The sequence below is a fragment of the Macrobrachium rosenbergii genome, chromosome 55, assembly GCF_040412425.1.
Source record: "Macrobrachium rosenbergii isolate ZJJX-2024 chromosome 55, ASM4041242v1, whole genome shotgun sequence".
NCBI lineage: Eukaryota > Metazoa > Arthropoda > Malacostraca > Decapoda > Palaemonidae > Macrobrachium > Macrobrachium rosenbergii.
Window position 1 is genome coordinate 17,210,590 of NC_089795.1, and position 26,625 is coordinate 17,237,214.

At 40.9% G+C, this 26,625-nt stretch overlaps 1 protein-coding gene across 3 annotated transcripts in view; it reads left to right on the top strand.

Moving 5' to 3' along the window:
* The window catches only part of ldbr (lariat debranching enzyme), a 74,802-nt gene that overhangs the window by 23,953 nt on the left and 24,224 nt on the right, over positions 1 to 26,625 (top strand). For all 3 annotated transcript variants that reach the window (XM_067098781.1, XM_067098780.1, XM_067098782.1), the window contains exons 2-4: positions 3,119 to 3,342; positions 4,591 to 4,882; positions 23,920 to 24,144. In XM_067098781.1, coding sequence (XP_066954882.1) covers positions 3,146 to 3,342; positions 4,591 to 4,882; positions 23,920 to 24,144 — 714 coding nt within the window. In that variant the 5' untranslated portion in view covers positions 3,119 to 3,145. The remainder of the gene's footprint in view (positions 1 to 3,118; positions 3,343 to 4,590; positions 4,883 to 23,919; positions 24,145 to 26,625) is intronic.

The window sequence follows — 26,625 nt, forward strand, 5'->3', positions numbered from 1 at the left end:
CTTACCTGCCAGGACTTCGGTTTTTGGCAGGCAGGGCAAGGGTGCTTGTGATTTCCTCATTTATTTCCCCCTCTCCAGAATTTAGTTTCTGGGAGACTGGAGCCGGATAGGTTTGGGACTGGGAACGTTTTTGTTCCCATTCCGGCCCATGATGTGGAGGCCTACGTTCTTGGTCCAGTCCGCAGATTGGACAGGATGCACGCCGAATGATTAAGAGATCACCAGGGGCCCTAGTGAGTGGTTTTCTCCTACAGAGTTGCAGAGGCCTATTTTGATCATTAGAATGATACGTCTTTTTAATGGTTGCAAGGAAGAGACATCTTTTCTTGCTCCATGCTTCCCCGGGCAAGAGAATTCTCCCTGGTCCAGAGTTCATGCAAGACACTTCCTCAGCCCCTAGCCCAGCAGAGGAAATATCATGTTCTCTTAGAGAGATCACTGTCTGACTCAGTTGTGTCCCAGCCTGTCCCTAGTATGTCTCCTTGCAAATGGAGTCTCCCTATCACAGGCAGAGGTAATGGTACTGTAATTGACTGCCAGAGCAGCATTCCAGTCAGTCTCATAGATTGATCTTTGGGTCTATCATTGGCCAAGATTGTTTTTTCCCCTGGACTTCTGTACACCTGAGGGGAATGCAACCCTCAAGAGACTGTTACTCTGGGAAGTAGTGATATTATCTGCCTCCTCCACTGGACAGCAACCTGTTGGGGGGGCGAGACATTGTGCTGCTTCAAACTTCTAGGTTTGTTAGTCCCGAGTTGGCTTTGACACTCAGGAATGGACTGGTTCTGGATTCCCCCCCCTCTTTGTCTTGTTCTCCAGGCAGTGGCTAAGACCTTTAGGTCTTGGCGTGGCGCTGCAGTTCGACCCCCGGGTCAGGCTAGCCCTCTTCTTCAGTCAGACTTCCTCGACTCCTTGTAGAGGTCCCCAGACATCTTCTACCCAGATAGAAGACAGAGAACACCAAGGATTCAGCGGTTCTTCCCGATTGCTGCCGATGGGGGTGGGTGCCTGTCAAGCAGCTGGGCAAGCTTGGCAGTGACATGGATCGGATGCTTGTCAGATAAGGTTCCGCTACCCTTAGGGTGTCTTCATCATCCTCACCCTATTTCTGGTCTGGTTCTGAATTCTTGTTCCTGGCTCACAGAAGGACTTTGCCCTGTGGGAAAAGTTGAATGCAAGTCTCCTGGAAGGCACTGTTGGAGTCTTCTACCCCTGTTCCAACTGAACCAGTTATTTCACCAGAACCAGTCCTAGATGGAACGGCCAGGTCTGTTCTCAATTCCATCTGAGAGGGTGACTTCTTGCTTTGGGGGATTTGAGGGATGTGAATGTTTAATACTTAACCACCGGTTCTCTTGCAAGCATCTCCTCTTTACCTTTGAGGGAGGAAAGTGTTCTAGTTTGAGGAGCTTTTTTCGGACTTGTAACCACTCCCCCAAGGGTTCACTCGAGTGTACATTTTTTTTATCTCTACTTAAGCTCGGTTGCACGGGTACATATGTAGAAGTACCAGTGCAATTGGTTGGTCCTGGCAAGCTCGTTGCTGCAGTTTTTAGGACAGATTAGCTTCTTGAGTTTCTGGGTATAGTGTTCAACTTTGAGAAGTCAGATCTTGTGTGCGAACAGAGGGTAAAGTATCTGAACATGCTGATAGACATGTTAGCAGCGAGGGTCTTCCCTTTGGATTCTCGCATCAGCAGGGTCAGAGAGGCAGTGCTGAAGTTTGCCTAGGGCAGCTTCACCTCAGCCCTTTAGTGGAGGATGACGGGGTTGGGTCTCCAGCAAAGAGACCTGCCTTTCTCTCATCTTCCTTTGTTGGAGGAAGTGAGGAGAGAGCTAGATTGGTAACTAGATGACAGGAACCTCTCTTTAGGTGCGCCATTGAGTACTCCCCCTTCCGAGGTGCTCTTGTTTTTTGGACGCATCTGCTAGGGATAGAGTGCACGCCTGGAAGAATGTTCATTACAGGTGCATGGAACCAGAACGACAGATACCCCCACATCAGTGACCTGAAACTCAAGGTGGCTTTTTTAGCCTAGCAAGAGTTTCAGGTTGAGTAGTGGGCCACTCTGCGGTATTGATGAGCGACAACACTACTGTAGTAGTGTATGTCAAAAACCATGGGAGACTGGTGTCCTTCCAACAGCATAGGTTGATGGTGCAGGTCTGCAAGTGAGCAGTAGCACACTCGATGAAGCTGTCAGCCAGGTACATTCCAGGGTCTCGGAATGTGGTGGCAAACAAGCTCAGTCACCAGAGCCTGGTGATAGGGACGGAGTCCATACACCAAGACATTGCAGAAAGACTCTCCGAGTTATGGGGAGTTGCAGCCATTATCTCTCTGCAACCAGTACGTCAGAAGTTACAGAGTGCTGTATGGCTCATTTGTGCTGGACCATTGGTTGCGATGAAGGACATTTTTCTGACATCCATGGTACATTTTAGGGGTTTATGCTTTCTTCAACGTTTTGTCTTATTCATTAGGTGATCAGCAGGCTCTGATCACTCCGAATTTTGGTTTGGCTCATGTGGTGCCCGGTGGCCACACACAGTAGTTCCTGGACCTGAAGGCTCTGTTTTACAAGAGAGATTTCTCCCCCATGGCACAGCCTTCTGTATTAGCTGGGGATTTTCTTAAATGTCAAGAGACTTTTGCATTTTGGCACCTTTTATTTCTATTTTTGTCTTTCCTGCTGTGTTTGTTGAAGGTTGATGTACAGTAGTATATTTTTATTTGCTTCACTTGTTGCATTTTTTGCCATATTCTTGCATTTCAGTGGCTTTGTTCCTCACTGATTAAATGATTGGTGTCTCTCAGCACATATCTAAGTACTATTTAGGGTGGGAGCTTTCATCAGAGTGGGAAAATTTAGTTCTAGTAATGCTGTACATTTGATATTGAGATTGTGTCTACACACAGGAAAGGACTGAGACTTCCTCCTAACCGTTATGGGTCATGTTAATAATAAAATATCCTGTCATACAAAGTATTGTCTAGTTCAGTATTTTACCTGTTATTGCAAAAGATTTTTTCAGGCTTATGAATTCTTTGTAATATATTCACTAGCAATAGATTTTTGCCTGCTGTCTATTAACCATTTTTCTTTATTTTCAGGCAGTTGTTTGGGTTTAGATCTTCATAATGCATATTGCCATAGAAGGATGCTCTCATGGAGAGCTGGATACAATATACAGAGCTATTAAAAGATTGGAGGAGATACATAAATTAAAAGTTGATCTTCTTATTTGCTGTGGGGATTTCCAATCAGTTCGAAATGAGCAAGATTTAAAGTGCATGGCCTGTCCAACCAAATATATGGAGATGCATGATTTCTACAAGTAAGTGTAACACAGTGCAGTATTATTTGGAATGAATCTTACCTACTGTTAAAGTTAGCTTTATCTTTGCGCCGTTTGGTGCGATCAGTATTAAAAAAAAAAATCAAAATAAGCTTGGCTAACCCACGAGGGCTGTCACTGTAGTCATCTTTTCTCCCACCAGATAGTGCTGGAATGTTTTCATTGTTGTCATATTTCTTCATGCTGACCTGTTATATGGATGGTCGGATCGGAGTTTGTAATATTTTGTTGATTTCTGACTAATTTTCTCCTGTACAGTATTGTGCTTGTTTCTGTTTTTGCTGTATGTCATCTACAACAAGCAGAGATGAAAGCATTAGGTTGTATAGGAAAGACTTTGTGAAAACTGAATGTTTAGAGTTTGCAAGATGACCTCTTAGCCTATATTATACTAGCTGTCCAGACATGAGGGTTGTTTTCTTGATACGTATATTTTGAGTGATCTGATGAGAGGATGTAAATTCTGTGTAGTATCGGAAGATGTTGGATGCTGATAATTTATGTCTCTCTCTCTCTCTCTCTCTCTCTCTCTCTCTCTCTCTCTCTCTCTCTCTCTCTCTCTCTCTCTCTCTCTCTCTCTCTCTCTCTCTCTCATATATTATGGTCCGCCTTCTTTTGCTCCCTATAAGGTTCAGTGGAAAAATAATTATTCATACCAGCGAGAGAGAGGGTGTCGTAGCCTTGGCATCTATCTGTAGCCCGCCCTCTGGACTGCCCTCTGTCAGTTGGTTGTCTCCTCTGACAGGGAACCAAGGCGTGTCTCGGGACCAAGGTTCTGTGTCTTTTGACACCTCTCTCATCTGTTTTTCCTGGTTCGGGTTTGGTGCCAAACTCGTTGGGAGTTTAGTGGTTGACGCTCGCTTTTGTTGGCTCCATGTTGCCAACTGTGACAAGCTGAAATCCACTAAATATAGTGGGATTTTTACACAATTGTTGCAGGATGATGGGAACAGATTTAGAGGTGACTAAAGACTGACTTTCCTTAGCCTAAAATATTACCTTAACCTACAGATAACCTACAGAATGGAAACTTAACCTAATCTTAACACTATAGTTCACCAAAACTTATCCCAGCCTCAATTTTAATACAGTATACTACAGTTTTCCCACAACTATCAAAAGAACTGTAAGCTAATTTATCAATCTTATTACTATAGTATATTCATGTGATTTCATAATTTATGTGATGTTAATGGTTAATATTTTTAATGCAAGTTTTCTTTCCAGGTACCACTCTGGAGAAAAGCAAGCCCCTGTCCTAACTATATTTATTGGGGGCAATCATGAAGCCTCTAATTACCTTCAGGAGCTACCGTATGGTGGATGGGTAGCACCTAATATATACTACATGGGTTACGCTGGTGTTGTCAGATTTGGAGGACTGCGTATAGGAGGCCTCTCAGGCATTTACAAAGGCCCAGATTATTTAAAAGGACATTTTGAAAAGTCTCCTTATTCTGGGGAGACAGCACGCAGTGTATATCATGTCCGGAACTTAGAAGTGTTTCGTCTCAAACAGGTAGGAATGTGGCACTGTGCTTTCTAGAATAATATTTCTGAAGGTTTTGTGAAGAATACAACTGGATTTGATATTAATTAATATGTCTTTCAGTACATCTAAGTTTTTGGTCCAGGGTTTGTTTCTATGTGAATATCAGCCTACATTTTACAAATGCATGTATGACAAAAAGTAGTTTTTGGAAACTGCTGGAAGAAGTTGCACAAAAGTATTACTGTATACAAGGACCAAGGATAAATTGAAAAAATATGTGTAAGTTTATAAATTATGAAAATGGAGAAATTAAAGTTGAATTGGAGATACTTGAATGATTGAGGCAGAAATTAAATTTGAATGGGAGATGCTTGAATGATTGAGGCAGTATTTTAAAATTTTCCTTATCTATGGAATGTGTATGAACAGGAAATGTTGGTTGAGAGAATAACTAATAGAGAATATAAAGAAGTTACAAGGGGACTTGGGTGGATGAACAGTGGAAAAGTCCTAGGACCATTGGGAGTAAGAGGCAGGTTGCTAAATGCAACTGTAGTGCTGGTCATTAAGGACTGACTAGAATTTATGAAAACTATAATATACACAACTTTTTCCTACACAAATACAAATCTTCAGTCTTTACGTAGGATTTAGCTTGTGAACATGAGCTGGAAGGACCGTTTTTAACTTTTAGACAAGGTCATTAACTAATGACGGCAGGGGAAGGCCCCACCCACTTGTTGGTATGCCCTCACTTTGCTTTCGGCTGCCTGTGAAGACATCTGCTGCTCTTTATATTTGTTATGAATAATAAAGTATGCAAACCCCTGATTTACAACTGCCTGCTCCTGAAAGGAAATTGATAACCCTTAGGCTCTGCCTAGGGAAAGAGAAACCTTGTAATCGGTTTTTCTTGTCAATTAAGGTTGATCCTCCAGTCCTTGTTTGGAGTGTTGGGTCTGGCCTTCTAAACAGTGGGTGAAGTTTACCAGGAAGAAGAAGAGAGGGAAAAAGGTTCCTCCGGTGTCATTGGATTGCAATACTCCACCGGTGGCACTGAAGATTCTCTCTGGTCTCTTCTTGTCCCCAGCCAAACTTCCACTTGGTGTTACCACTTCTAAGTGAGCAGTTCCCCCTTTACCCGACTCCTGCTGCTTTGTCAATGGGAGACCGCCGAAGGGGGAAGGATGACCAGCCCGATTCCTCTCTAGCAGTTTTGCTTCACTCAGAGGAGTTGTCATCCTCGGGAGGATGCTTCTTCTCAGGATTGGGGAGGCTTGTCTCCCCTAACCCGATCTTTGTTGCAGGTGCTGTGGAGTCCGAGGGACTTAAGGAGTTGTGGCCCTCCCTAGGTCTCATGGGTGAGCCGAGTGTTTCCGGTCTAATGCATCACTTGAAGGCTGTGCAAGGCCTTCCTGTTACTGCTGCTTCCATAACCGTGATGACCTCTACGCTTATGGTATCCACCGGCTCATGGGCAACCACTACGTCTGTAGTATTGCCACACATTCCCTCGGTAATGCTCTCCCAGGTGTTGTTGTCAGCGTCATCGCTTGGTGATGTCCTCCTCCACACACTGCTGTCTAAAGCCAACGTCGGCAAGAAGTTGAAGAAGAGGAGAAGGAAGATGTCTTCATCTTCGAGTGCTGTCGCCTCCTCTCCTTCCAAAGCCAGCAAGCGGAGGAAGGAGTTTGCCTCACCTGCCAGCAAGAAATCTGTATAGCTTCCAGCAGACAGCCTTCTTGAGTTCTGCTGCTCCCGTTGCCAAGCGCACATTACCAACTGCCGCCCAGGGTTCTCCAGACACCAGGTGCACCAATACTGGTCCTGGTAGCTCACCTACCTGGGCCAGTAAGGTTCCCTGGTCTGCAGACCCAGGCCCGACTGCCAGGTGAGCAGAGAGCATGCAGGGACTCCCTCACTCCCCACCCACTCTTCAAAGAGAGTGGCCCAGGGACACGTGGAAGCTTCATCTCCTAAGAAGACTGGAGCATGCTCGTGGGACAGCCCCCACTCATGTTTGCGTAAGTGGACCCGCTCTCCCCGACCTGTGTGGATGTCATTACTGTGGGCTGACGACCCACGGACTTGCTCACCTGTTGGGACTTCAGTCTCCAGCAAGATGGGCAAGGGTGCTCGCAATCCCTCACCTGTTCTCTCCACCTCCTTGGGGTTTTTTCAGGAGCAGGACAGGTGTAGGGCTCGGGGTGAGGAGCATTTTCATTCCCATCACAGTCTGTCCACGGAAGCATGTGTTACGGGTTTGGTGCTCAGACTGGACAGATCGTACACTGGAGTGGTCGAGGGATCACCAGGGGGCTCTGGGGTTCATCCCTCTCCTGCGGAGAGAGATTTGGAAGGACCATGACCTGGAGGAACACCCTCCAATTACAGAGGCACTCTGTGGAGATCATAAGCCTGACGTGGTGGTATAACAATTTTGATCAAAAATGTTTGTCAGCCATCGAGTCCTTTTTGGGGACCCCAGAAGGAACCCAGGGTCTAGCCACTCATGCAAGACACTTCCTCCACCTCTAGCTCACCAGAGGAAATACAGTACAGTACTATGTTCCCTCAGAGAGCCCATTGCTGACCAGACAGGTTGACCCGGACCTGACTCGTCTGTTTCCTGGTATGTTGCTTGATCGTCTTTGTGTGGTGGGAGTCTCTCTCGCAAATGGAGGCAGCAGCACTGGAATCGATTGCCATGGCAGCGTTCCATACAGTTTCTTAGATTGATCTTTGGTCACTGTTGGTGGCCAAGATCGCATCCTCTTCTTCAGGTTCCTGTACACTTGAGGACGACGCCTTTGTTCGGAGACTGATGTTGTCTGGAGGTAGGGCCATCACCTACCCTTCCCACCAGATGGCAAACCTGTGGGTGACCCTGGTTCTAAAGAGGTGAGATGCAGCAACACGGAGCGAAGACCTGGGTAGTGGATGTTCTTCGGGTAGGATATCTGCTACCCCTCACCCTCAATCGGGTCCACTTTCAGACGTACGTTCCCAGCTCACAGAAGGACCTCACCCTTTGGGAGGAGGTGCGATGCTCAAGAAAGGCACTGTAGAATATGTGAAAGCAGCCGTCTGTTCCTGGTGAAGAAGGTGACAGGTGGCTGGAGACCAGCCATCAACCTCTCTCCCCTGATCCAGTTCGTTCGTGAGAAATGGTACAGTCTGCAATCGATTCCATCAGAGAGGGGGACTCCATGCTTCCGGTGGACTTGAAAGATGTGCATTTCCAAATACCCATCCATCGGTCTTATTGCAGGTACCTCTGCATTACAGATCCTCATTGGAGAGGTCGGTATAGTTCTCGGCTACCACACTGCTGGGCCCGCGTTCGAATCTCCAGCCAGCCAATGAAGAATTAGAGGAATTTATTTCTGGTGATAGAAATTCATTTCTTGGTATAATGTGGTTCGGATTCCACAATAAGCTGTAGGCCCCATTGCTGGGTAACCAATTGGTTCTTAGCCACGTAAATAAGTCTAATCCTTTGGGCCAGCCCTAGGAGAGCTGTTAATCAGCTCAGTGGTCTGGTTAAACTAAGGTATATGTAACTTAACTTAACCTCCGCTTTATCCCCGGGGAGACAGTGTTCCAATTCAGGGCACTGTGTTTCGAGCCCTTAACCACTCCCCAAGTATTTGCTCGTGTTCACTCTAGTCTTGGCTTGGGCCCATTTGCACAGTGTATGTTTGTTGAGGTACCTGGATGATTGGCTAGTCCCGCCAAGATCCTTGCCACAGTTGCTTCAGAACAGGGACCGTCTTCTCAAATTTGGTCACACTCTGGGGGTGGTGATCAATTTCAAGAAGTTGGATCTCATGCCCAAGCAGTGGGTAAAGTATCTGGGCATGCCAATAGATACGGAAGCAGGAAAGTCTTCCCTTCGGACTCGCTTGTCAGCAGTGGAGGATGAAAGAGTTCTGATCCCCAATAAAGGACCCTCCTTTCCAATTCCTCTCTTGAAGGAAGTAAGGAAAGAGCTACTGTGGTGGTTAGATGACAGAAACCTCTTAATAGGCACTCCCCCTCCCAAGATGCTTCTGTTTTCAGATGCATTGACTGAGGAATGGGGTGCACACCTAGAGGGGTTGCTAGTGTCAGGTGTTTAGGACCAAAATGACAGGCACAGCCACATCAATGTCCTGAACCTCATGACAGCTTTTTCAGCCTTCCGAGAGTTTCAGAACTGAGTGATGGGGTACTCCATGGTGTTTATGAGTGACAACACCACGATAGTGGCATACATCAACCAGCAGGGAGAGCTAGTTTTCTCTCAGCTACACGAGTTGGCAGGGCAGGTGCATGAGTGAGCAGTGTCGCACTGAGGAGAGCTGTCAGCCAGGTACATTCTGCTATCCCAGAATGTTGTGGCAGACAGGCTCAGATGGCAAAGTCAGGTGATAGGGACAGAATGGTCCCTATGCCAAAACATTGCAGAGGTTATTCAATATTTGGGGCCTTCCTATGATAGACACTTTTACAACCTAGTACAACAGGAGAAGTTACTGGTGTTTCGCAGTTGTACTGGATTTATTGGCAGTAATGGAAGGTGTTCCAGCACTAATGGGACAACCTAGAAGCATATGCCATCCCTTCATTGTCTGATTCGTCGGGTGATCATCAGGGTCATGATAACCCTGAATCTCAAGTTAACTGGTGTCTCGCAAGGGGCCACATGCTGAGTGGTATCTGGACCTGCTAGCTCTGTTATCCAAGGTTCTGAGAGAGATTCCCCCTTGGCGCAAACTGCTGTGCCAGCCACATGTAGAGAGGTATCACCAGGTGGTGGAAGGGCTGGCACCTCACGCCTGGAGACTGTCCAGCATCTCGTGTGAGCAAGAGGCCTCTTTCACTGCACAGCGAAGATGTCTGGATACCTATGGAAATCCTCAGTGGCTGTGTACCTGGGGAAATGGGCCATCTTTTGTAGTTGGTGTCGTTGACAGGATATCTCTCCGGCCAGAGCTACTCTTAAGCAGGTAGCAGATTTTCTTGTCTTATCTTTGCCAAGAGAAGCTTCTCTTAATTGCACCCATCAGGGGCTACAGAGCTGCCCTTGGCCAGGTTCTCCGGTTGAAGGTGGTAGATCTCTCATCCTTGTGGGAGATCTTAGTACTTTTGAGAAGCTTCGAACAGTCTTGCCCATCTAGGGAACTCAGGCCATGAGTGGGACGTGACTCTTGTTTTAAGGAGCCTGACTCATCTGTACAAGCCACTGAGAGAGTAATCAGTCAGGGATATGACCTTTAAGACTGTTTTCTTGCTTGCCCTGGCTTCGGTGAAGAGAGCAGGTGAGCTTCATGGCCTTTCCTTCGATGTTAAGAACTCAAGGGGATGGGGATCTGTTACACTCGAGTTTGTCTGCAAATTCATAGCAAAGACTCAGAATCCACTGGTCCCTGACATCAGATTCGAGTAATTTTCAATCCTCTCTCTAGAGGACTTTGTAAATGGTGATCAGGACAAGTTGCGACTTTGTCCAATTATGGCACTTCGATACTACCTTAAGAGAACTTGACATCTGGTGTCATAGAACATGATCTTTTTCTGGCTTCGTGAGACAGGCCATACTTCTCATCTGAGGAGGTAGACAGGAGCACGGTCTGGACGGGGCCCCAAAAGAACCTGTCAGTTCAACAGGTATTACAAGGGGTGGTGTGGTCTCACCAGACCACATTCACGTCATTTTACTTTTGGGATGTTGCTCACAAGTCCTTGGACACATTTTCCTTGGGTCCTGTGGTGACTACTCAACAAGTTGTGTAGCTCATCCAGCTCCCCTGAGGGGTCACATAGCATCTTGTCTAAGGTGATCAGTAAGCAGGAGAGAACATGTGTAAGTGACTGTTCTCATAGGGTAGGTGGGAAGGTAGCAAGCCATCATGCAGTGGATTAGCAAGTCTTGCAGGTGAGTCTGTATGACTGGAGTAACCAGTCTTTCATCTTTTGTAAATCGTTAGATGCATGTCCCCCCTTTCTCTAGACAAGGGGAGAGAGGGATTGACAATGTAACAAACCCATTGGTTTTTGTTAGCAGTTTTATTGTCTCCTACACTGAGTTCTTCCAAGCCTTTATTGAAGTAATGATGCAAACTCATTACTTCATGCCCAGAAGTCTAGAAGTTGTAACACTCCATATGTTCAACAAGCTAGAGGTGCGGGATTCAGTCCTCAGCTCTTCAAGACCAAGAAGGTATTACCAGGTGGGAAGAACTACCAGTCAGTTCAGAGATTTACCCAGACTCCACCTTCCAATGGGTAAGTCTCCTTTGTAAAGACTGAAGGTTTGTACAGTATTTGTTTTGGAACAAATAGCAAATTTTTTAACCCTTAATGGACAGGAATCCTAATATGAGTATTTAAAACAGGTTTGAGTGGTGGACGGGAATCCTTATATGAGTATTAATACAGGCACTCCCCGGTTATCAGAGATCTGGTTTTACGGCACTTGTCTAGCAACGACGATAACTGGATTTTTGCAACACTGATATGGGCCAATCCCCAGTTATCGGCAGCAATCCCTACTTAACAGCAGGACTGATCCCTGGTTATTGGCGCTGTTATAACCGATTTTTGGTTATCGTCATGCCGTCGGGATGGGAACCCCCGCCGATAACCAGGGACTATCTGTATTACGCAATATTCGGTTTGGATGAATTTAGCGGGAAAAATTTTCATGCACTTCAATGGGCCATAAATGACTTATGGCAACTATTAGCTCAGCTCAGGAGAGATATTGATCAGTATGCCTTGATATTTCAGAGGGGAATGTACTGCCTCTCTGCCGCTCCTGGACGTGTTTTTACTTATCTTTTATGATAGCATGTTAGCTATAATTGTAATTTTGGAAAGAAAAGTGGAAAGAAATATTAGAAAAAACATGTATACCTCACAAAAAGTTACTGCATCTTCCCATCTCAGTAAATCTCTTAAATATTTTACAACAAATATACTCAGAATTTGTTACTGATTTTAGTTCTTATCTATTATGATCTTGTGTGAGCTGTAATTATAATATTACAAAATAAAATATAATAAATTATTAGAAAAAACATGCATAACTTGGTAAAATTAACATATTTTTACTTGTCTTGCAAAAGAGACCCCACACAGGACAGTAAATAGTCACTTTCAGCTTCATGTGCATTTTCAACTTCCTGTGGATGGTAGGGGAAAATTTTTAGAATTATTTTCTTACACCATGTGCATTTGCATATCTTCCTCTTTCCATTGATGTGTTTTTTCTTAAATTGGCCAACCTTAAAGTTTGCTCAGTTTGGGGGTGTGCTTAATATATATTTAGCCCATCCCTTAAGGGTTAAGTAATTTATATTTTTCCTAACATACAAACCTAAAGGTGTTTGCATTTACAGCCCACCTCAGCCACCCCTCATTCTGGTACCTGGGCTGGAAGGCAAAGTGCAATGCGGACCAACGAGTGGGTGGGGCTTCCCCCTACTGTCAGTAATTAACGACCTCGTCTGAAAGTTAAATGGCAGTTCCAGCTCGCTTTTGCAAGCTAAATCCTATGCAAAGACCCTCAGGTTTATCTGTTAGGGAAAATACAAATTACTTAAAAAAATTTGCTATTTTTCATGAAAAAAACTTTAATCATATGTGGTCGTATTTTTGTGGACTGAAATTTCTGTCACACCAAAATATATTGAGAGTTTGGGGAGTCCCAAAATTTGTCTGAGGCAACGCACACGCTGGCCAATAATGGACATAGCAGTTTTTTCATTTATTGCTTTTTGTATATTTATTTTCATAATATAAAGCTTGTTTTGGTGTCATTTGGAAGCTGAAAAGCAGTAATAAATGAAAAACCAGAAAAAGTAAGAATGTCATTAAGTTTATGAAAAATTTTTTGAAATCTGAAGGGTAGGGACAGAAAGGATAACATCTTTTGAATCTCAAAGGGTTAATAGCAAATCCTTTTGGAAAACCCAGTGAGTATAAATTATTCTCTGGTCCTTTTTGTGAATTTAATACCGATGATGGTAATGGAAAATTTTGCTTAAATATTTACAGACAAACTTTTTGACAGTTGGTACATGCATTGCTAAATAAAAGGAATTATTTATATTCCTTCCTCTGGAATTATGTCCAGAATAGAACATCTAATTGTCTCCTCTTGATTTTTTAGTCTTATATGTCTTTTTATGGAACAGTGTTCTCATATTTTGAGAAGCTTCTAGTGCATTATTTTTCTTTACATTGTAATTGAAGGCTTCCCATTTGATAGGGGGCCATGCACTTCAATTCAACATGGATTTAAGTGAAGCCCATCATAAGGTTGCCACACCATGTACTCATTCTGTAGATATTACTTGGGACAATGCTCATTTAGAGATATCTGGTTGTATGCGGCCTCCATTCCCTACTTTGCACTCCTCAGGCGTCAACCTCGTACTGTATGGAAGTCACGTATTATGTGGTTAGCCAGTTTGACCAATCCTTGGAATTATAATTCCACAGATTCCTTAACCATTTGCCCTGCCTCTTTTTAAGAGCCATGCTTCTCATCATTTAGGAGAAATCCATAAAGCATTTTGTTGGTGATCAAAATTGACTTTGCATTGCCTCAGTAACTTCACCATAAGAAAAAAATTGTCTTCCATTTCCTTCGGTTCATTCCCACTGAGCTGTTAAACTTGTGCCTCACCTTGCTCAAACTTTTATTTGTTATTTGAGAACAAATCCTTTGAGTGAACCCAGTAAGTCTCAAAGTGTTACTCAGTAGTTATGTCAAACCACCACATAATTGAATGAATAATTGTCATTGTTTGGATCATTCCAGCAGATGAGAAAAGCTTCATTCTGGTGGATGATTAGAAACATTTGCAATGGGTTTGTAGGGACTTTCCTATGAATGTCCTTGATGGTGGTGATGACAATAGAAGTGTGGCTTCGGAAGCTTCTTTCTAGATAAGTGCACCTGTAGGTGATGAAGTGAAGGTCTGATGTAGTATTTAGAAATTCTTTTATTTGGAGTGAATCTTACGTACTGTTAAAGTTAGCTTATATCTTCGCGCCATTAGGTGTGATCGGCATACAAATAAAAAAAAAATAACACTTGGCTAACTAGCAAGGACTGTCTCTGTAATCACCTGTTTCCCACCGGGTGGTGCTGGAATGTTTACATTCTTGAAGTCTTCATGCTTGTCCTCATGCAGACAGTGTGAATCAGTGTTAGTAAAAATTTTGATGATTTCTGGCTGATTTTCTCCTGTACAGTATTGTGCTTGTTTTCTGTTTTTGCACTATGTCATAGTTTTCTGTTTTTGCACTATGTCATATACAACAAACAGAGATGAAAGTATTGGGCTGTATAGGAAAGAGTTTTTGGAAACTGAAGTTTCGGTTGTGCTTGATGACCACCTATCGTACATGTTACCCTAGATGTTGAAGCATGATGAGATGATGAAAATTTTGTGAAGTATCAGAGGATGCTAGAGGCCAATAAATTACGTAGACAATTTGTTAGGGCATACCATAAGCCTACTCAGTCTTTTCCTCTTGCCTTCCAGTGTTGCTTCTCCTCCCCCTCTATTAGCCTACCTGGTAACCTAGGTTGATTCCTCTCTCACTCCTGCTCTGCCTTCTTTTGCTCCCTATGTGGTTCAGGAGAAAAATAATAGGTAATTAAGAAATCTTCTTTCATTATGGTTAGAAATCTGACTGTTATCATCTGTAGATTGCCATTTTCTTCCGTCTCAGTTCCCGTTTAGCCTTTAGGAGTTTTAACCATGATTTGGTTGATTCTCCTTTACAGGTAGTATGTAAGTGGTGATTAGCTTGCGTTGTTCCGTTTTCTTTTCCTTTTGCGCTCTTTAGTTTACTATCTCAGCTCCTGTTATACGATTAAGAAGTTAACACTGATTATGGAGAGATGCGTTATCATGGCAGTAGAGCTTGTGGGAAATGGATGAACAGTCGAAAGAGAAAGCTAGGAAACTGTTTAGTGTTAAATAGCTCCACACTTAACACAAACAGTGTACAGGCAGTCCCTGCGTTATGGTGATCTTTCCTATGGCTTGATGTAAGTCAGATTTCATCATAAGTCGGTTCTTAACATAGGTTTATAAAAAAAAAAAGTTAATTCCTTACCTTTAATCCTGTGGTTGGCTTGCACACTAGAAGGGCATTTTGAAGGATGTAAAGACAGGCTTATAGGGATGAGGGAGCTGGGGATGCGAGAACCTGCAGAAGGTGCTGGAGACATAGTGCAGGGGAGTCTGGTTGATGCAAAGTTGCAGATGGAGCTGGAGACACAAGTGCTGGGAGCCTGGGTTAGGAGAAAGTACTGAGGTCACACTGTGTCTGGAGTGGTAGATGGTAGTGGAGATTGCTTCTTGAAATAATGTTAAAGGCTAGGCTGGACACTTCTTTTTTTCATCTCCTTCAAAGTCTCCCTGTAAAAACTGAGCCAATCCATGTTCCCTCGAAGTATCTTGGTGTACCTTTCAGTGTTCGGATCCTCACCCTTGAAACATGCCATCCCTGCCTATACCAGGGAAAACCTTTTAACAAGCCCTTTACTCTTAATAACCTGGGCTCTGGGACTGGTGCCTCTTCCTCCTCCTCGATCATCTGCTTCTGTAGCTGAATGAGGTCCTCTTCAGATAACGCCTCTCCATGGGATTCCAGCAATCATTGATATCATCAGCGTCCACCTCCAAATTTAGGTCCTTAGTTATTCCAACAGTTTTGTTGGTGACACTTTTAAGTGTCTCCTCAAGCCCTGAAAGTCATTTACAAACTGCAGGCACAGTTTCTTCCAGGCCCCATTCATATTGGTCTGCTTTACCTCATTCCAAGCATCAGCAATGTTCTTCACAGCTTCATAAATGTTGTAGGACTTCCAAAAGTCCTCATTTCTTTCAGTGGCCTTGAAGGCATTGTTAATCATCCTTCAGAGGTAGTAGGCCCTAGAAGGAGGCAATGATACTCTGGTCCATTGGTTTCAAAATGGATGTAGTATTTGCAGCAAGGTAAACTACCTTCACAATAGGATGCATGTCATTCAATTGTTAAGGGTGTCCAGGGGCATTATCCAACACAAGCAAAACCTTAAAGGGCAGACCCTTTGAAGCTCAGTATCGTTCCACTGCTGGCACAAAGTGAATATTAAACCAGTCTTCAAAGATATGAAGTGTAACCTAAGCCTTCTTATTAGACTTCCAAACGACAGGGAGATGACTTGAAAATCCCCTTGAGTGCCCTTGGATTCTCAGCCAAATAGACTAACAAGGGCATAAGCTTAAAGTTGCCACTAGCATTATCCCCTAGAATTAAAGTCGGTCTCTCCTTACTGACTTTATGGCCTGGTGCTGACTTCTCCTGCTTTGAGATGTATGTACGACTAGGCATATGCTTCCAAAATAAGCCTGCCTCATCCACATTAAATACTTGTTCAGGTAAGTAACTGCCCTCCCTAATTATGTCAGCCAACCCACTAGGAAAATTTTTTGCTGCTTCCTAATCATCACTAGCAGCTTCACCTTGCACCTCAAGATTATGCAAATTAACACAACCCTTAAAACAACTAAACCAACTTCTACTCATCATAAACTGCTCACTTTCACCTTCTCACCCTTTTCACTTTTCAATGCCTCATATAACCTTTTAGCCCTTTCTTGAATCACCAGAAGGCTCACTGGAATACGACACTGACTCTGGTCTTCAAGCCAGATAAACAATTATCCTTCCATCTCAACAATGAGACCACTATGCTGTTTAGTTATAATGGTCGCTTTCATAGGAGCAGCTCCTTTCATATATTCAAGGATACGTTCCTTATCGTTTATGATGGTAGCGACTGTCGACTGACTAAGCCCAAGCGAACGACCAATGTTGGTGGCGGCTTCTCCCTTTTGTGAACGCTTCCGTATGCCTAAATTCACTTCCACCATGATGGCTTTCCTTTTCTTCAACACACTGCCATCAGAAGAATCAACCTTACACTTGGCACCCATAATAAAGGGCAAAAAGATACGAAGCACTATACACTAACGTAATGAAAGCACAGGCTAACGCAAAAACAACGTACCACAATGGCACTCTACAGACTACTGACCGACGTGGTCTTCCTTGATTACACTGTATTCCTACGCTGCACCAAACAACAATAATAAAAAGTAGTACCAGCTTGCGTCCCGTACCTACACTGGCGTCACGTCGTAACTTGGGGGTCACCATTGTATGTCGGAGCCAGGTTTATTATGAATAGTGTTGTAAGATCAGATTGATGTAGGTCGGGTGCATCATAACTCAGGAACTGCCTGCATTGTTCTCGCAACTGTGTTTGTAGAATGAGCTCTTAGGAACCAGCTAACCTTGGCGATGTGCTGGCATGTTGCTGGCATAATCTAAACAATAGAGGCAATCTCGGAAGTGTATCCTTTAATGCTGGTTCTCAGATGCTACTGCATCTATTTCTAGTTATTGAAGCTGCTTAGAGCTGTGCTAGGACTTAGATACGACGTAAGTTTTTTCATCTTCCTCTATTTAACTTGCAAGTTTCAAGCTCTTGGCCCAAGAAAGCAATTGAATTCGGTACTGCAAGAGTACATATATGTGATTATATTTATATATATTGTATATACAATAATACCCCGAACTTTCGCGGTTTGAGTTATGCGAATTCACAGACAAATGAACTTTTTATTGGAACCTAACTAATTGTCATACACAAGTTTTTCAGACACACTAACATTTGCGAATACTGAGAAGCCCTGCAAAAGTGTATGTTTAATTTTTTATGTAATTTATAAGTTTTCAAGCTTTTATGTGTAAATTAAATAACATTGAATACTAATAAAAATCATTTCTCTCTCCTTTACTGAGATGAGAGAATTTTTATGGAACATGTGCTCTATGTTTATTTGTTTTGTATGATAAATAAATTTTTTACAATAATAAGTATCAATTTTCAAATATTAATAAGATTAAATAATAATAATAATAATAATAATAATGGTAATAATAATAATAATAATAATAATACTGTATAATTGTAATTACAAAATTTATATGTGATATGTATTTTAAACAAACAAGTATCTCTCTCATCTTTTGTAACTCATTGAAGAGAAGCTCGAAGGCAAACCTGTCAGATATGTCAATTTAACATGACAAGAGGGGGGGAGTGTTGTTGATTAGTGGGTCAAAGGTCTCTCTCTCTCTCTCTCTCTCTCTCTCTCTCTCTCTCTCTCTCTCTCTCTCTCTCTCTCTCTCTCTCTCTCTCTCTCTCTCTGTATCCATAATAATTCATAAAAATTTTTACTCAAGTAAGGACAACTCTTATCTCTCTCTCTCTCTCTCTCTCTATCCATAATAATTCATAAAAAATTTCACTCTCTTAAGTAAGGATAACTCACTCTCTCTCTCATTCGTAGTTAGCGCTCACACACATTTTACAACCTACCCATTACTGTTTCTCTGTATGTCTTTACCTGTAAAGTAGATAATTTTAAATTTATCTAATTTTACGTGTACCTCTACGAACTGTAAATGCACTGTCAGTTTTATGTGTACCTCTATGAACTGTAAATGCACTGTCAGTTTTACGTGTACCTCTATGAACTGTAAATGTGCTGTTCTAAAACATAAAGACATAGAGCATTTTTAGAACAAAGAGAAAGAGACAGAGTCGAGAAGTTTTTAAAAACGAGGTTAAGAAGACTTCTAAAAATAGATCGTAATCTTCATGCTTAATCTCAAGAAATAAGCATTTATTAGCATTTTAGAGACTGTGCCAAACTTGCACGGAAATTCACCTTGCGCGGGGAGTCTGGAACCTAACCTCAGGTAAGTTTGGGGTATGACTGTATACATATTATATACATGTAATGTTTATGCATGCATATGTAGATATGTATGTGTATGTATGTACTGTACATAGTAGATACATATAAGAGATAATGATGATAATAGTTATAAATATTAGTCTTGAAGAGGCAGCGTTTCTTGGTGATGCGTTAGAGTTGTAACCTCTCCGTGATAGACCTACTTCCAGGGTTAATGGGAGGAATGTCTTATTCCTTTTACAACTCAGTTGTAAAGTAATGGAAACAGTTGTGTACAAATCATATAAAGTAGCCCTCCTCAACCATTATTAGTTGTTTTTGATAGTGTCCCATCATTCTCTCCTTAACCCCAAGTGTTTAAGGCCATCACCTAAAATGTCTCAAATCAGGAGATCAGAAAATTCTTATTAGTACTACCCTTGAAGTCTTCCCCCCACAGCCTTTTTTTTTATGCAAGTTCCATGTAGAATTTCCCAAACCACTCTTGAGTTTTGCTTCATTAGTGATCTGGCTCACATTCTAAGTGGAAAAATGATGCATGTAACCATAACTGTTTTCAACTCCCAGTTCAAAAAGGGCTGTGTGGATCCTCAGAAGGCTGTGTGTGTGCAGAGTTTCAGAAGTATCTGGCAAAGAGTTCAGAGGAACCTTTGGTAGTCGGTTCTCAGGGAAGGATACTTTGGACCTTTTGTTATATTTTTACCCCCATCAACTTCCTGACATCCTTCTCTCCACACTTTTAACCCTGACATCCTTCTCTCCACACTTTTAACACAGAGACATTCATAGTTGGGAGGGGTAGATTGGACAGTTGTTATGCAACGAGGCCATTGAGCCATGGGCATTTCCAGTCTAACAAGTTTATTCATATTACTCCCTTTTCGATGAGTCATTCAGTTTGGTCTGACGGCCTTTCGGAAGGGCAAAGGATGTTTTTATGTCGACATGTAGGGCTTGTACTTCCACATCCTGGTACACCTTTAGTCGAAGAAAAGTATTCCCGTGTGTTGGAGTTTTTAGCCGGATGGATTCATCTGCTTGGTATCAGAGTATTTCTTTCTTTTTTGGACAATTGGTTTGTTCTCACTAACATGTTTCTGATGACCTTGAGGGTGAAGAATTATATTTTATGTCTAACCTCAGAGCTGGGCATTTTGTTAAATATATAGACTAATCTGTGCTTTTCTTATCCAGTCAGTTGTTTATCTTGGGATGAAGATTAGCTCTCTCTTTTTAGCATATAGAGAGAGAGATAGAGAGAGAATTTTCTACCACGGAGAACTAATGGGTTGGCCTGTAGACATCGAGAACCTTTACACTGTCCTCAGATGTCTCGTAAGCAGATTTGGGGGCCACTTTGAGAAACATTGTTGTCAGGAAGTTGGAAGGTAAATATCCTACAGCTTTTGGCAGTTTGGAATGGTCTTACGCTAGCAGAACATCTAGTCGGAGACAATACAATCTCAGTCTTTTCTGACAGTTCAAACTCTCTATTCTTATAAAGACAGCAAGAAGACACAGATCAAGAGATTTGTTCAGGCTAGAAAAGACACCTCCTTCTCCTTTGGACAGAGCCCAGCAACATCATTCCTAGGTCTTCAGTCAGATAGTCTCCTCTTCCTCAGGTCTGCCAAAAGTTGTGGAACCTCTGGGGAGACCCAAACACCAATCTCTTCATGACTGCCCAAACACTACTCTCCCAGTTTACTGCCCTCCATGCCAGGATCCTCAGGCATTGGCAGTTGATGCCTTCCTTCAGAATGGTCAGATCTAGACCTTTATGCTTTTCCTCTGTATGCTGTTTTGAGGAAATACTCAACAAGTTATTAGCTTTGTAGAATACAAGGATGATTTTGATAGCACGTTGGTGACCCCAAAGGGAATGGTTCCCCTAACTTCCTTTCCTGGTGGTAGATGTTTCCTGTCATCTTCCATTCAGGAAAGATCTTTTCAGGCAGTCTTATTTCAGAAGATTCCATCAAACCTGCATGTGCTTCATCTGACCGTGTGGGGATTGTCATTGTCTGTTACGATTTACAGGCATTTCTAGCAATCCTCAAGTCTAGAAGGTGCTCAACTGTTTGACTTGTGTAAGTTTTCTGTCACAGTGATCAAAGGATACCAATTTACATTGCATTTAATTCTGCCTCATGCTGACTGGAGTATTGCTCACGATTTTAAGTTGTGCTGGAAATTTTAATCTTCCTGTCGTGGTTTATGATGATATTTAGACAGTTTTTTTAGCTCTTGCTGTGTCACAGTGTGTCAGTGAGCTTTAAGCCCTTTCTTGTATGTTGGCTTTGTTCTAGTGGCAACCCCTCTCTCTTCTTTCATTGTTTAGAGAACAGATATAGAAGTGAAAGCCGTTCTCAGATTTGTTACTGTCTAACTTAACTGCTTTGGTAGGCAGTGCTGAAGTGGGTGTGTTATTTCCAATTAGAACACTTAAGGGTTTATATTAAAGGTTCAAGCCCTTTCATGTATGTGGGCTTTGTTCTAGTGGAAAGCTCTCACTTTTCGTTTATTGCTTAGAGAAAAGATCAGGAGTGAAAGCTTAATTTAACTGCTTTGGTAGGCAAGGAAGACATAGCTGTCTTCTGTCCAGTTACAACTCTTTAAGTTTATCTGGACAGACATAAACCTTTAAGAGGAGTTACGTATTTATCTGTGGTGTTAGGAGACCAAACACTCCTATGTCCAAGAATGCTTAAGTCAGTGCACGCAGAATTGGTTTCTGAGCTTTTACCATTTTTGAAAATAATCCTAATTCCTCATGGCTTGTGTACTGTAAGGACATCTTTATTTCCTTGAATTCCAGCCCGAGAAGAACCCTAAAAGAGTTCAGAGGTCTGGTTAAACAAATCTTTTATAACTAACTAACTTTATTTCCTTTAAAAACCTTTTGCTAGAGAAGGTTGTCATGGAGCTCAGGGGAGATGTAACTGTTGTTGACTCATATTATGTGCAAAATGTTCAAATTTAGCATGAGGTGTAAAGCCCTAGTCCTATTGTTGCTGCGGGGACACTTTCTCCTGAACCAAGTATGATAGTAACCTTGCTTTCTACCTTATTGTTAGTTGTTAGGAAATCCCGCTGTTAAATTTTGGGAGCATGAAGGTACGCATTGGTGTATAGGACTGTCGGTTATGGGCTTTTGACTCAGGCACAGGAGTCGTAGTACTCTATGAGATAGTCCTTTTTCCCCTGTAAGGATCCTCTGACAAGTCTCGCTACAAAGGTCTTACACCACCCTGTTGTGGTTCCAACATCTGGCAGCAGTACTTGCCAATAAGGATCACACAACGGGCTGGAGTGTTGAGAAGCTTTTTTCCCCCTCATTAAAAAGCCTTTAGTTCACTTACCTGAACATTGTTTCCGTGGCCGCACTAACCCACCATCCTCATTGAATGTGGTTGTCAGCTAACTTTAACAGTAGGTAAAGATTCATTCCAAATAATGATAATTTTCGTGATGAAATGAATTATTTGGATACTTACCTACTATTAAAGTGGACACCTACCCAACCTCCCCGCATCTTAGTGGATAGTCACGAAGAATTCTGACGAACGTTAAACATTCCAGCGCCACCTGGTGGGAAACAAGTACAGAGACAGTCCTAATGGGTATGCTGATTACATCTAATGGCTCCAAGATATAAGCTAACTTTAACAGTAGGTAAGTATCCAGACAATTAATTTTATCTTGAAAATTATAATTTTTATGGATTGTAGTATTGACAGGTTGCATCAAGCGAGAAACATGGCACTACACTAGTGTCGTGTCTTAAAAAGAATTGTCCTTACATCTTTTAAGGATAATTACTCGGGCACAATCTAATGTATGTCTATATTGATTAGTTTCTGATGGGTACTGATTCCTGTGGTTAAAATTTCTTTTTGTCCCTTACATTGCTCTGGGTGTTCTGGCAGACAGCCTGTGACTGTGCTTACTTAAAGCTGCAGGGGTTAGCTTTCCAGCTTGAATCATTAGTAATTTTTATGATGATATATTAGGTACTCTTGGCTTACAGGCTTTTTAGAGCATTATAATCAGTAGATATGATCAGGAGAATGGACCAGTAATGGTCTTCATTGATTTACTTAAGGGTACTTCTTACAAATAGCTCATTATACTTGTAAGTCATAATTATAACAGTGAATTGCTACATTAGACATTACTGCTTAAACTTATATGTGGTACAGTTGACTTCATGAATTTTGGTAGACATGACGGCAAGCTAAGGAGATTGGCAACTGCATAATGTTGCTATTTAATACTGTTAATCAACAGTACTTTTTCTTAGGTAAATTTGCTTTTCGTTGCTCATTTGCATGTTTAGGTACATAGTTTCACAGGCTGTGTTGCCAACAGCTGCTTATTGTTCCTGGTGTCTACTTAACTTTCTGTTATGTGTACGGAAATTCATGAAGCCACCTGTACCTCAGGCTTAATGGCGCAACCTGAGGTTATTTATCAGTCTTTGTCAGAAAACTGAGTGAATGCATACCAGTCTCTTGACAGCACAAATTGGACTGCATGTGCAATAGGGGCTGAAGTAGTCACTCATTTAGATGTGCTGGATTTTTATATTAATCTCATTTGAATCTTCAGTGTAAAGTATTGTTTATTTAGTCTGGAAATTATGAGGAATTACCCTGCTTTTAGTTGTGGGATAGCTTGAAAATGTATAAGCATAGGCAGTACAGTAGGGCCTTTTATACAAAGCAGATGTTAATATGCAAAAATTCAGACCTTATGAAATTACCTGGGAAGTTAAGAGTTAACTGTATTGTAATTACTGCTATGGTGCCCATTTGGTGTTCATATGAATTTGGCATAGTTTACTCTGCCTTACCAGCATGTAAAATAAGGACTAGAAAGTTATTTTGTATTTAAGTCTTTGTAGACTAGGAAATTTGATATTTTTATAACAATCTTTCTGTGAGTCATATTTCACTGTCATTTACATTAGAATTATCATTTCTCGTGTATATTTTGAGGAATATTTTGTACACTTTTTGTACAAAAGTGGATGTGAGATTCGGTAGAAAATGAAGTATATAATGCTGTACAGTATCTCAAAAGATTATCTATCCTATTACAGGTAATATCATTAAAGGATAAAAAATTGATTCAAAATATTGTTCTAGTAATGATGCAGTAGAAAGTGTTTATTGTATAGAAATTTCATTAATTAGGGTGTGATATACTTTTATGGACTTTTGTCATTTTTTTTTACAGCTGTCTGGTGAAAGTGATATCTTTATTTCACATGATTGGCCACGTGGAATATATCAACATGGACCTAAAGAGCAGTTACTTAAATTTAAAAAATTCTTTCGAAAAGATATAATGTCAAATACGCTTGGTTCCCGCCCTGCTGAAGAACTTTTGAAGAAACTTAAACCAAAATATTGGTTTTCAGGACATTTACACATAAAATTCGCTGCGTTACTTAAACACCAGGTAAGATGTGCAGCCTTTTTAGTACCCTTTAAAGGCCTCTCATGGTAAGTAAATTTGCATGTTGTCATATGCTGGTGCTGCAAGGATGCCAGCTTTCTGGTAAGTGTTCCTTTATACATTGAGGTGATTTTAATGAGCGGGGTCATTCAAATTGGTCGAGGCCTATTGGATTATGCACAATCTCCCAGCAGTGGAGGGTTGCAAAGGCATTGTCTTCCTTTTGTTATTTGATGTGGTTAAACATTCATGGTAGCTTTTACTCTTGATCCACTGCGCTGGTAACTACTGAAGCCATAAAGTGTTTAGGTAAGGGTTATGTACATAAACTGAATGACTGTAAACTGTGAATTGAGTGCACCAAGTTTTTAATCAAATATCACATATTTGAAATAGGTCCTTTGTCTAAAGCAATGACACTTTTGTTGCTGGAGTTAAGTTCATCTTGTCACTCATCCATTTGTGAATTATTTTTACTATACTAGAGCACCTGCCCTGTTACCTGTCATTATAAGGAAATATTCAAGTAATTTTGCAGTTGCATTGTTGCTTTACATTTTCTTAAGATTTTGAGAGCTAATCATGGAGTTTATTTACTTGTAGACTATCATTGTTACACATAAAAATATTGATACGCATTGCACTTGACTTAGCAGGTATAAAAAAAAGTGTATGCTGCACATTCAAGAAATGTTCAGCTGACTGAATATCCTGATGTTTTGGGTGTTAGATAACTTAAATTAATTCTTAATAATGAACCACTTTGGAGTGTTGAAATCAGCTAAATGCTTATCATAGATTTACTTTTGTTTCAACTCTATTGCATTCAGGGGAAAATTGGTCTTAAAGATCGCATTTAATTACTGTTAATAGTTACAGTCGCTTACAAGGGGGAAAATGTAATGAATTTATAATAGTGCAATGAATTGAATTTGGAATGTAGTTTCTTGATTGAGATGATATAGTTGATGATTTCCTACCAAGTATATGAAGCTCATTGCTATTGAAATGTATAAAAATATTTGGATTTTTGACTAATCAATTGGAAAATTTCCAAAGTAGGTAGAACATATGATTAATTTCCCTGTAAATCCTTTATAACTTGTGATTTTGTCATTGACAAGACTATAAAATTCATTGAAGAGACTATAAAACAACCTACGGATGTCAGTTGTTCCTACAAGACTCTCACCAGGAATTTTCACAATGAGAATTCTTGATAATTTGTACTATTGCTACCATCTTGGTAAACTTTGCACTGGCATTAAAAATTACTGCCATATGCTGCAGAAAGATATTGGGAAACTATCGTGCTCCACCTTTCGTTCTTTGTACTGAATAGTATTTCCTTAGGATTGTTTGCCAGCAGTTATTAGAGTACAGAACTCATTGTATACCACTGTACAGGGCAAATATTGAAGGGAATGTTTTTTTTTTGTGCTATAGACTTTGAATTATTGAAGTCATGGATTGATCTCACCATTGCAATCAGGATGGTGAACAATATAGAACTTTACCTAAGTTTTTTACACCTTTGATTGGTGTTATATTGAATATTCTTCCTCAGACGAGGAATCATGTATGGATTGGTTCAAGGTTTTTTTTTTTTTTTTTTTGTCTAATTATAATGGCCATCAGTCCAAGGAAGTGCTGCATGCTAGCATGAGGACTTGATACATACCCAGATAATGTACATCCAAAGGTAACAGTTCTCCCTTCAGAAGTGGGTGCAATATATGTAGAACTGCATTGACTTCCTTTCCTTTCTCTTAGCATTTGGTTATGAAATCCAGGTGCGAGGATATAGGACATGAGTGATAATGACAGGATTACCAGTACAGCTGATTTTTGGATAAATCTTCCAGTTCCACTACTGACTATGGTACTGAGACTCTTCAAATGGTTAAGGAAGAGATGGGCATGCTGGTTACGCTTTATCAGGTTTTTAAACAAAAGTGACTACAATTGAAGTGTTGTGTCATCAAATGGACAAAAGGATACAACAAGGATCCCACATTTCACAGTAGTACTAGATGTATGACATCCATTGCTCAGTGTGCTATTGGACCAATTGATATAAGACTTATAATTATTTGAATGTCGTATAGATTTAATGAATAAAGTTTCAAATCTGAAACCTATGTGGTCTGGTCTGCATAATTGAATTAATGTATATATATAATATATATACACTCGTATATATGTATATATACATATGGTATATATATATATATATATATATATATATATATATATATATATATATATATATATATATATATATATATATATATATATATATATATATATATATATATATATATATATATATATATATATATATATATATATATATATATATATATATATATATATATATATATATATATATATATATATATATATATATATATATATATATATATATATATATATATATATATATATATATATATATATATATATATATATATATATATATAT